Below are 12,478 nucleotides of genomic sequence, written 5' to 3'. Positions count from 1 at the left end.
CCTGCCTGTTGTAATCAAATGGGATAAAGTGAAACATCGCACTCAACCAAAAGACATGGGGTTGCTGGGGTGTGTGTAACCAAATTCAAACAAGTGAGAACACAACTGGTCAAAACACGTAAATCGACATAAATACTACTGGTTAGTTGAACTAGTGAACTTAAGTTGATTGTGAAAGGAAAATTAAGACCTGACACAGAGACACGATTGTTATTGTATCCTCTGCATATTTTTATCACCCATGATGCATGATGTCTGATCATATGACATGGCATATGACACACGTAAAAACAACCGAAATCATTGTTTTATTTGTGAGCTCACACACCAATCCTAACCCTAACCTTAATCCACATCACAGGTTAACACATCAAGCATCCAGATACGCCAATGTCCTATTCCCTAGCACTGATACACATCAATTCTCCACACCTGCTCCCAAGATCAGCACATTCCACCTTTACTGTATATTTCTTCTGTCACACCTGCTCTGCCAGCGTATGAACAAAAACAGCATTCACAATTACTACCATATCACACAAAGACTAACCATATAAAAGAGCTGCTATGCTTTCTAAAGCTATTATGAAGCATTCACACTTACTGCCATACCACACAAAGAATAACCATACAAAAGAGCTGCTGTGCTTTCTAAAGCTATTATGAAGTCAAGAAACAAAACCTTCTCAAGAAACTTTCTACTGCACCATTAATTTCTTTAAATTTAGTGAGCAACTGTTGATTCTCTTTGATTCCATTAATATTAATATTTACAAAAGAATTTTTCACCAGCATAGATTTAATCAGTCTTTATATACTGGTGTGCACATATAGCAAACCTGCTACCAGACAAAGTCTGCACTGCATGTTCTTTGGATCAATTTTGAAATTGTTGAGGCTGCATTTAGGTCTTGGAACAATCTACTATACACTTTTAAAATCCACAGCATATGGTACCCTTGGGCAATTTTAGAAATAAGCTTCCAAATGGTATTATGGATAAAATTGTACCAGAGCAAAATTAAACCTCTCTCATCTCTGGGTGGAAAAAAAAGGCCTCATGAAGAAATGCTGTATCTGCGAGAGCCAAGAAGATAGTGTAATCTACTATGACATCTATTGAGAGAGACTTCATGTATTACAATCCAGAAATTAAGAGAGCCAGACATTATTTTTTTATCCACAATCATCCCCTCTAACATGAACAATACAAACACGTTTGGTTTTCCATTATTTTCTTTTTGAATTGTAAATGTCATGTAGCTGTTGCAACATTTAGGTAAACTAACAGAGAAACTAACAGGGAATGAAAATTGAATTTTGTCATAGATAATGCATCTGAAATGATTGATGTGGCCTCCTGAATACACAGTTTCTTAAGCAGTAGTGATTGCATAACACTGTAAGTGTGGTTGTGAAAGCTCGACTTCTTTCAGAAGAAATAGAAAATGCAATTTCCCTCCTTCATCCCCTCTAAGCACCTCATCTACATATGGTAGCGTCATTACAGTCAATCTGATTAATTAATGAAACTTTAATTTTGTGATAAGTGTTCCCCTATCTTTTAGTATATATTTAGCTAACTAGACACACATTTTAAATGAATGCTGTATCTTATCTGTAGCTAAAAAGGAATAGACGGAAAAATGTAGAAAATAAAGAGAAACTGAGTATAAGAGGCTGAGAGAGCATTATAAGAGCGTGAATGGAGGAAATGCAGGGATGTAACCAAAATCTTATGGTAGTCACTGAGTTACTGCACTAGGGTAACAGCTAGGGTGGTTTATATCTAATGGTTTATGAGCACTTAATAGTACCTACTGATGGAAGGAAACACATTTTCATTCATTTATCAGCTTGTCAGGGGGATTATAGCACAGCCTCTCTTATCCATACCAACTCAAAATAACAAATAGCTAATTAAGGCAAGATGTTGGAATCATTGAAAAACAATTATGTTGGAAACAGACCAGCCACTCAACACATCTACACCAAAATATCTACATTAATACTATCAGTACGCTTTTCTGCAAGGTTTTTTTTTTTCATCCACTAGTAAACGCCTCCCCTCCATCTGTATTCACACTATCATGCCAAAATAGTACAACATGCAGGCTGCAAGAATAATTTAGTTCTCAGGTCTCCTGATAGAAGATTAAGAGGTGGATGCACCATTTGGCAGAACTTATTTTGGACCTGTCAAGAAATGCATCACATCTTATGAGTGACTTTTGCAAATAAGAAAACAGTGATACAAAACAAGTTGTTCTGCACCTATTTCAATCTACCTATTTTCAATAACCACCCAAAACACAACAAAACCAGTTAAAGGATAGGTCCACATTTCAAGTCTATCTTAAAACAACACTCACATACCCATGGGTACACTGAAACCGCTTTTTGGTTGCGGTACTTGTTCCTCCTGCCCATACTTCCTGTGAAGTGATCCCTTCCTGATGCAATTCCAGTGAAAGAGATCAAGTATAAAATCCACGGTCTAAAATATACCAAACCTTCAGCAGTCTGATTAAGTCAAACCATTTCCAAAGTTAGTCTTTTTTTGAAAATCCCTCTTTGTGTTACTATCCCTCCCCTGAAGGTCAGCAAGGAAACACCGTCCAGGGAATCCTGAAGGGCTAAGTAAGATGTTTGACCTTTCATTCAAAGGCACTGAAGAAGCCTTTTGGATGAGGGGCCAAGCATCTTTAAGAATCTAAAGCAAGTCCAGTTGCCCTTGACTTAGCCCTTCAGGATATACCCTGACCTGGATGACTTCACAGATACTGTGTCTGTTACTATGAGAGATATTTGTCCAAGACTGCTGAAGCCTTACATTAGTTTGTAGTAGTAGTTTGTTTTGCAAAATGCAAGCGTAGAGATTTGTGACCACTATATGCCTTCAATTTCTCTTGTGCACCAGATAATATTAATGACCACAGGACAATCATATATGAGGGCAACATGCAGTAGTTGTTTATGTCAATGCTGTGTTATGCATTTTCCCTAAAACATGAGTTGGCGGAGAGATAGATTAGGTTTTGTGTTGTATACACTAATGCATTGTATTATCTGTATATTTAATCATAAACTGACATGCTGATGTTGGGTGTATGACAAGTTCAAGCTGTGCCTTAAATAGCTTTCAGCATCAGTTAGATTTATTCTTAAGTAGATGGAGAATTGTTTAGAATGGATTCTTTAGTCATACTGCACCATGTCTATATGTGTGATATGAGACGTGTATATATTGACTGCTTACCCCATCCGATGAGTGTGAAGCCCCAGAGGTATTTGGAGTCTGATCGGAAGGCCATGAAGATGAGACTGTGGAGGTAGAGGCCTTCTACCAGGATCCAGTAATAGTTGGTGGCCAGAAAATAGATGAAGAGCAGCACTGTCACCTTGCAGCCAATCTGACAACAAAACATTAACACTTTTATCACATCTAGCTCATACCTGTCTGCCTGTGTGTTGACACATTTTGTGACCACACAAACTATTCTTACAGCACAGGTGCCCCTAACTCTGTGTCTAGACAGCAAGCGTAGTGTGAGCAACACGTCAGCAGAGTGGTGGCAGCGGCGAGTGCTCTGTCTGTGTGTCTACACTGGAGGTGTTCATGTGCAGTGTTGAGCGTAGGTCACCCACATGTTGGAAGCGTTCAGAGCCCAATACACATGACTGTAGTGATGCGTGTAAAACAGAGGAAAATAGACTTGAAGCGTAAAGGTCGTGGTTACCCCCATGAGACACAGCTAAGTCGGGAGCCTGCATGGAGCTGGTGCAGACAGCTGCATAGATTAAAATGAGAGTATATTTGTTGCATGTGAGGTGTGCGCAAAAAAACGCATTTGAAACACTTGCTGTCTAGACATGGGGTAATGACCCAAATGCACTGAAAGCATCTGACATGCGTGTTTTGAAGTACCCCTATTGTTTTAAATTGCCAAACTCGCACCAAAGACATTATGAGTAGGGATGTGCAGAGAGCCCAGTATTTTTATTTGTATCTGTATTTGTTGAGGCAGCAAAATTATTTATATTTGTATTCGTATTCAAATAAAAGTGGAAACAGGCATAAAAATCTGTTTTTTGTTTTTATTATGCTTTTAATTTTGGGATATTAGTGTGTTTATGAATAAACCATCTTCTCAAACTCGACTTCGACAACTGCACTGACTACTGAGCTAAACTGAGGGCATTGCCATTGTGCAGACAGACCTCTACTTATTTATACACCCATAACACAGAGAGCACAGCATGTAACATATAGAAAAGAACTTCAAAGGCGATTCTTGCTTTGCACTTTTCATTTACTGCCTTTTTTTTTTACAACCTAACTTTGTGGAAAGGAGAAGGGGAACAACAGGTTATGGAGAGTCCCTTGGGAGCACTTCACTTGTGTTATCTTTGGGGAACACCCCCAACTCCGGGAGTGATGTCCAAATTAGGAAATGTGCGTCATGTGGCAGGTGGATGAGACTCCCCTTGTTGAGACCGGCTGATAGGCGTGACAGTGGAGCAGAGGAGAGAGACTGAGATAGTGATGTAACCAACCTGCGCGCTGGTATTTGACATGGTTCTTTTTTCATCCCAAAAACAATTTTTGTAAAATATTTGTACAAAATAAATATTTGTAAAAACCTAATATTTGTGCTTTGCAAAATAGCGTCTTTGTATTTGGGTACACCCCTAATTATGAGGCACGTCAAACTGCCTCGACGCCGCTACTCCGATCTTGTTGCGAGTTTGGAGCGTCAAATGAGGACCCAGCAACCAAAGCTGTTTTTTCTGCAGCTGGAAAAGAGAGAGAATGAGAGCGAGCTGAGAGTATTAGTGAGTGAGAGAGGGAGACAGACACAGGGTGGTTGTGGTCCAGCGAGCAGCGATAGAGTGAATGAGAGAAATAAAACGTTATTCTCTGATTGTTTCATTGTGGTTAGGTTCTAAAGCACAAATTAATAACCATCAAACACTCAACAGATGATTTACTGTGGGAACAGACGCTCTTAGTTTTGTTGTTCTCCTCTGCATTTTCTCCATTCATTCAATCCAAATCATGTAGCAGTAAATACAAAGAACAACAGGACAAATCTGTGTTGGATCTGTGGTTGTTGGCATTTCAAATCTGATGCCTGCAGTGAGCCATAGAAGCATCAAATGACGCACGTCAAATGAGGTGCGTCAATTATCGCTTTGGGCCATGAGAGAGCAGATCATCCAATTATACTTCACTGTATAAATTTGCACAACAATGAGAAAAAATACACAGCACAAAATAACTGTCAATACTAAATGCACATTAGTAAAAGCCATCAAATCTAATGTACTGTGCCTCTTGACTACCCACTTGGCCTCACACATTTTACTGAGTTTTGGGCAGAGTATTAAACCAGGTACTGTGCCTGCTAGATTCACTCTCAGTTCTCAGGTTTTTAGAGGGTAAACTTGCAGCTGACTGAGCCTCAGCGGTATGTGTTTAGCTCCAGGTAACAGAATCTATAAGTGGGAATGTTATGAATATTCAGACTACATGTGGGTATATATGTACACATGTGAGGACTCAAATATTATAATAATTCATGTCTGCACAAACATGATGAATTCATTAGCAAGATGACAAACACTTGGAGTAACATGTATGATCACACATGTTCACTGCGCTGACCTTTTCAGTACTATACTATAAAAACACAAATCCTGTAAACATGGTGCTATAGTTCAAAGCTTGAAAAACAAATGACAAAAGACAAAACTAGGTTTTATTTAGTCTAAGTGAGCATATACTCAGCTCAGGTTATATAAGTCTTTCACTTCTTTTCACTGCCATCTCGGGAAAGATTTCTGAGGGCAAGGATTAAACTATATGGCTCAGTGGAAATCTGTATAATTGATTTTACTCTTTCAGGGGTGTAAACTTACTGGTAACCTAATACAATTATTTCTGATTAAAATCAAACAAGCAATCTCAACCTTTGATGCTAATTAGAGATCCCTAGATTTCCAAATGTGCGTCTTTCACAACTCAACTAAATGTAACGATATCATGATCATTCAAAAACAACATTCTGACGCCTTAATTCATTCATAAACAATGAAATAAACTCAAATTAAAAGCTAAAATTCAAGGTGGGATCATGGCTGCAGCTGAGTCACTGAAATGAAAGAAAATGACAATGTTAAATGACATACTGAAAAATAAGCAGGTCTGTTAAATTCAATCATAAAAGTCTCAGTAGAACATTTGTGTGGAGGTGCAGTATCAACAAAAAAAAAAACCTGTGGAGTTTTGAATGATGAAAGCCTTTTTGCTATAAAGCAGCCACAGTATTAAGATAACTGATGTTTTTTATTCTCCTTAAGCAACCCTGCAGATGCCATGCCAGTTTGTACTTCATTAAAGGCATCTTCAAATCTTTATCTGTCAGATGACATGGCATGACGACAAGAGGCATATTCCTTTCATCAGTTGGTAGAAAAGCTACAAACAAGAATAAAAAAAAAAACAACAAACATTTGTATTATCTTGAGGCATTTTGGCAATGCTTATTCTGTTGCACAAAGTTTTCAAAAGACAGAAAAAGAACATAAAAAACATGCATTGAATGTCACAGTGCAGACAACAGCGTCAGAAATTAGGGGGATGCCTGCAGCAAAACAAAAAAAAAGGACTATACTGTGTTTAATCACACGGTGGAGAATCAAAACAAATGTCTCCTTCTTCTTTTTGTCTTTTCCCAACAAAACGGTTGGTTACTTCAGTCTATGAAGATGATGTGTGGGTGGGTCAGACACAAAAAGATGAAGGGCAGATCCTTTATATATCGCCTCAGGGTGTCTGTTTATCAGGCATACCTATCAGTTCCTTTTGGTAAATACGCATCCATCACAGCAAACTGAAGGCCAGACTCATTTTTTAGCCTTGAAAGTAATTTCATGAGAGTGCAATTGATAATCAGCAGTGAATTTAAACAGCTGTTTTTAACTGAGACACTATAAATCTATTTAATTGGAGTCTCTTTCATTTTATCAGCGCATTTATCAAAGCTGTGCATTTACAGTTGTAATTATATCACTATTAGGTGTAATTGCTTTGAAATTCCACATCATCAGGTATTGGCAGGGTTTAATGATTGTAATTGAGAGTATATAAGGCCAGGTAATTGCCACTAATGGTTACAGCACTAAGGACGCACTTAGATAAAAGTGGGCTACATTTAAATATGGATGATCAACAAGTGAGAGGAGTCAGTGGGTGAGCTTGCGAGGTCCAATCCAAGCCCATGTATGAATTGCAAAATAGAGATAATATTTTACTTTTAAACCCCAATAGCAACATGTTTGTTAGGTTTGTTTGGAGTACATGGTCAAACAACCTATTTAGTCACTTAATTTGGACTTATTGTACATGTTACCGTATATTATATGTTACATGTCTCTCTGTGTATTTAGTGTTTTTCCATGTTGCACCCGAAACAAATTCCACTGACTCTGATCACAAGTGAAGTGAAGTAAAATGACATCATGCTACAGTTGAACATTTTGGACATTTTAGTTAAAATTTTCTAAGGGTCAGAGAGAGAAACTGTCCACAAAATTAGATTCTGCAGGACTTGACCTTGGTGTTGTTGTCTTTGACTCAAAACTGTGGGTCATGGCACCAAATCTGCTTTTTATCATCTTAAAATTATCGCTAAAGTGCAATATTTTTTCTCTCTCTGAGCCACACAGAGAGACTATTGTGTGCTTTTATATCTAACAGGCTGGACTATTGTAATGCTCTCCTGGTCCACCTAAAAATATATATTAGTTAGAATAGATTCAGAACTCTGTTGCCCGAGTGCTGACAAGGATCAGAAGGACAGAACTGACATTTGGATGCCTGTCAGTCTCTGTATTGTTTTTTAAAATCTTTTACTTGTCTTTAAAGCACTTCATGGTCTTGTACCAGCCTATCTGTCTGACATGCTCGCATTGTATGAGCCAGTTGAGTGTTGATATCTTCAAACCTACTTATTTTAGCTGGCATTTGATTAGAATGTTTTATGTCCATTATTTTATTCATTTAATTATGTATTTTATTGTATTCTTGTTTTAAAATGTTTTATTCCCCCTTACTGTATCTATTTTTATTTCTTATTGTCTTGTATCTATTTTACTGATTGTTTTATTAAATCAGTTTTATTGGTTTTATTATTACATTTTCATCATTTAGCCACTGTAGTTATTTTACTGTTTACATTTGTACTGTCTTCTTATAAGCTTCTCAGTCATCTATAAAGCACTTTTGCACAAAACCTGTACGAAAGGTGCTATACAGTTATTACAGTTATAGTTGCTATAAAGTTTGATTGATCAGTAAAGTTTCCAGTATATGAATGTGCTCTGGTAGAATCCCTGTCTTCTTCAAAAATCACTTGAAGACCTATCTCTCCAAGAGTACTTACTCACCCCATCAAACAATCCTTCTCTAGCTCTTTTTCTCAAAAAAAAAAAAAAGAAGAAGAAAGATCTTCCAGGCACTTAGTTGTTACTTCAAGCACCTGCAGGCTTTGTGACACTTGTGTCAGGCAGAACATGGAGTGTTGAGGCTCTTATTCCTCCTTATTCTTAAAGGCTTCTCCTTGATCTACTGTAGCTCGGATGGTGCCTCATTTGTATGTCGCTTTAGCCAAAAGCGTCTGCCACATGATCAGTCGCTCAGTGTGTTTACGTGCACTTAAGTAACCTGGTAACTGTTAATTCACATATACATGCAGCAGATCAGTAACCAGAATTCTTCCCTACTCCTTTTTAACTGTATTAAAGAAAGAAGACACTGCTTTCTCACATTATTTTTTCTTTAATCGGAGCAGACAGGTCAAGCAGACAGACAGAGTGACTTCCTCACAGCACTCAAGTGTGTGAATTTAAAGTATTTGAGCTTCACTGTGCAGAATGAGCAGAGTTTGATAGTAGAAAGCTATTTTCATATTATACTGCAGACAGTGGAAAGTTCCTCACCTGCAACCAGCATGATATGTGACATCACGAATAGTTTGTAATTTAAAGAATTTAACTTTTTTATTTAAAAAAAAACTATGTCAGACACAGATTTTTATATGTCTTGAAACAAACTCGTTCATATGACATTTAAGAAATCATCTTACTGGAGAAAGCCGAGTTGTAAATGCTTATTATTTGGACATATTTACCATTAACATGGCAAACTATTTGCAAGAGAAAATGCAAAAAAAGTTTTTTATAGAAAAAATTAAAAATGGGCCACAAAATTGGCGAAAGAAACCACACCATTTGTTTTAGGTGATGTATGTAAAACTATAATACTTTTTGGTGAGTACTGAGTTTGAAGATTTAGAACTATTTTACCAGATTTGTTGATAATGTACTGTATGGATTTTGTCTTTCATTATGTTGTTCCACATTTGTTACTTATTCTTATTCTTCAGCATTAGAAAAAGACTCACAAAATAACAGCACTTGCAGTATTTACTTTTTTAAAAACATACATCTCACATCACATACTTTCTACAAGGGTTCAGAAGACAAAAATTTGTGATTATATTAAGGAACATAGTGATCAGAGTCTGTTAACTAATTTGGGGGGCTTACAGCTCAGTCAGTCACTCTAAAATATGGTTCTAAAGCAGGTTTCTATGGCCAAAACACTCAAAGCACTCAAAGCACTTTATTCTATAGAAACAAGTAAGCTGGGTACTTACATATTGAGAATTGTCCAGCGGTGCCATGGTAACTGTTTTTAAGTTGTCCAGCAGGGCAGAATCAAAGTCCTGCAAGCCGGCGCTGGAATGGACGACTTTGTCCTTCACGAAAATGCTGACTGCCCGTAACATGAAGGAAACAAACAGGTGCATGTGGATGTAGTTTCTGGTGCAGTGAAGACGCCTGCCATGACAACAAATAATTACTGTTAAAATTCATAATTTCACGCACAATTAAATGCAACCCGACCACTAAGACACATTTATTTAAGCACAGCAGGTTCATCTGGAGGTTAGAGGATGTTGCTTATGCTGTAAGGGAATAAAAACGTCTAGACTGGGGAACAAGTTCAAATTCAGTCAGGCAGAGTAGAGATGGAAGAAATAAAACATTAAAGAATACTTTTCAAGTCTTTCCTGAAATAATAGACAGGTGCCCAAATGAATATTTACAAGTGTCTCTTGCTGTAATCATTCCTTCTGTTCATACTGGCCATAAAGAAATCTCTTTATAATGTACTTTCAGTGTAAGTGATGGGGGACAAAATCCACAGCCGTCCTGTGCAAAAATGTATTTAAACGTTTATTTGAAGCTAATATAAAGCTTCGGCCGTCCAAATTAGTCAAACCAAGTCAACACCTCTCAAAGTTTCTGTCTTTTTGGTGCTGAATTCCCTCTTTGTTAATGTACTTCCACTGCAGCTGAACAGGGAAACACTGTCGAGACACAAAGAGAGAATTTTTTACTAAAAAGACTCTGGAGGAAATTCACTTTATTTAACTAACTCAGACAGCTGAAGCCTCATATTACCTTCAGACAAACTTTTCATTAAAACTTTTACATTTTTGTGTGGATTTTGTCTCCCATTACTTACATTGTCTTGATCCTCTAACCGTCAGTATGAACAGGAGGGATGCTTACAGTGAGTGGTTATTCGGGCACCTGACTGTTTTAAGACAGACTTGAAAAATTGGTGAACCTGTCCTTTAATCCAAGTTGGGGCATCTTGCTGAGATGACATCACCTTTCTCCTCGTGTTTACTCTCTACTGTCAACTACAGAGGTTGATGAAAAAAAAACTATTTAAGTGACATCTTAGAGAAAATACAGCCAACCAGTTTTGTAAAGTTAGTCTTCATCAGGGCCAAACACAATTAAATACAAGTGAGACAACACAATCCATCTTCACCACATTCTGAAGGGTTTGGAGTGAAATGTTCGGCACAAACGTACTTTACTGAAGGTCCACCTCTGCTCCAACAAGAGCCAGGTGAATCCTCAGTGACCCTGCCTGTTGCTGTAAGACATTAAAAACTGTCAGTGCAGCAAAAGCCTGTCCTTCAGATTTTCATTTCATATGGTACCATGACATGCTGTAGGGGGTTTGTTATAACTTTTTTGTTAAAACTGCAAACTGACTCTCATTCCTAGTGAACAAGAAGCTTTCAAGGACTTTGTAACCCATTTGTGCAAAGACCCTCACCTCGCACATCACTGCGTACTAGCAGTGACACATTGTTGTTTTTGCAGAATTTTATAACAGAAACCAGCACTGCACTTCTCCATGTATCCCCCTCCTTCTAAGGTACTGTATAAAATGTGTTTTGTTGTTCTCACTGACTGAAGAGGTAAGTAGCAGGTTTAGTGTTGGTTTTCAATTGTTTGTGGACTGAATTGTTCTACAGCTGAAGTGCTCTGGAAACACATACTGTAGGGGAGGGATGGTTATAACATTTTTGACATTTCTGTCTGTAGCATGGAGCTCTTTTAAACCAATGCATTCAAAATGTAATGCAAACTAGTGACATGTGTCTGCTATTAAATTGTGTAGCTTTTATCTCTGCAACACAAACAGAAAATGCATGGTTTAGTCTCAAACACAAGGAATGAAATGTTACAACTGACCCCGTAGTCTGGGTTAGTTGTAACATACCCTGAGGTGAAATGTAAAATTATGAAATAAGGATTGGGACAAAAACTTCAGATATTTAAAACCCAACACTCAACACTTGAATGACTTTTTAACACAATTGGGATGTGTTTGCATGTGTGTGTGTGTGTATGTATGTGTGTGTGTCACACTAACATTTGAACATAATAATAAAACTGAAAACAAATGTGCACCCGCTTCACCAGTTGAACATTAGTGCGTTTCTGTGTGAGTGTGTCAAGTATGTTAGTCACCATCGGAGTCACAGTGGTGACAAATGTATGGCACTCCTGGAGTGCAGGCTTCACGGGCCCACAGACTACAGGTCATACACCAAACCCAATCTTAGCTTCCCCTGCTCTTTTACATCATTTGATGCTCTCTTCTAAATGTTGAGAGGCACCCCCTGTCAGTCTTTCTCTTTCAGGACCCAGGCAATTCAATTATCATATATATATGATAAATATAATGAAATGTTTTGCTTGGGGTAGGTTGCAACATTTTTTCACATGTTTTTACAACTAACCCAGACTCTTGTAACCATGAACTAGCTTACCTTACAGCTAACAACTAAAATATTAGCACTAACAACTAACATGAAAGATATCTACACAGACACATAATTAACATGATTTAGGTTTGATGAGTTTATCTACAAAGCAGGCAATGCTATCACAAAAATAAATGAAGTAAAAAATTACTACTTTCTTACCCCCAAATTAGTTTTTTCTTTCTAAAATGGGCTGTGTCTGCCAGAGGGTGCTACAGTGTTACAACTAACCCATGTTACAACCATCCCTGGTCTCCCCTATATACATAACAATA

The 12,478-nt window shown here is 37.6% G+C and overlaps 1 protein-coding gene across 1 annotated transcript in view; it reads right to left on the bottom strand.

Moving 5' to 3' along the window:
• The window catches only part of pth2ra (parathyroid hormone 2 receptor a), a 65,657-nt gene that overhangs the window by 38,944 nt on the left and 14,235 nt on the right, over positions 1-12,478 (bottom strand). The window contains exons 5-6 of the mRNA XM_044366494.1: positions 9,723-9,906; positions 3,260-3,413 (exon numbers count right to left, since the gene is read on the bottom strand). Coding sequence (XP_044222429.1) covers positions 3,260-3,413; positions 9,723-9,906 — 338 coding nt within the window. The remainder of the gene's footprint in view (positions 1-3,259; positions 3,414-9,722; positions 9,907-12,478) is intronic.

The sequence above is a fragment of the Thunnus albacares genome, chromosome 11 (genome assembly GCF_914725855.1).
Source record: "Thunnus albacares chromosome 11, fThuAlb1.1, whole genome shotgun sequence".
Lineage (NCBI taxonomy): Eukaryota > Metazoa > Chordata > Actinopteri > Scombriformes > Scombridae > Thunnus > Thunnus albacares.
This window is presented reverse-complemented; position numbering and strand designations above follow the sequence as displayed.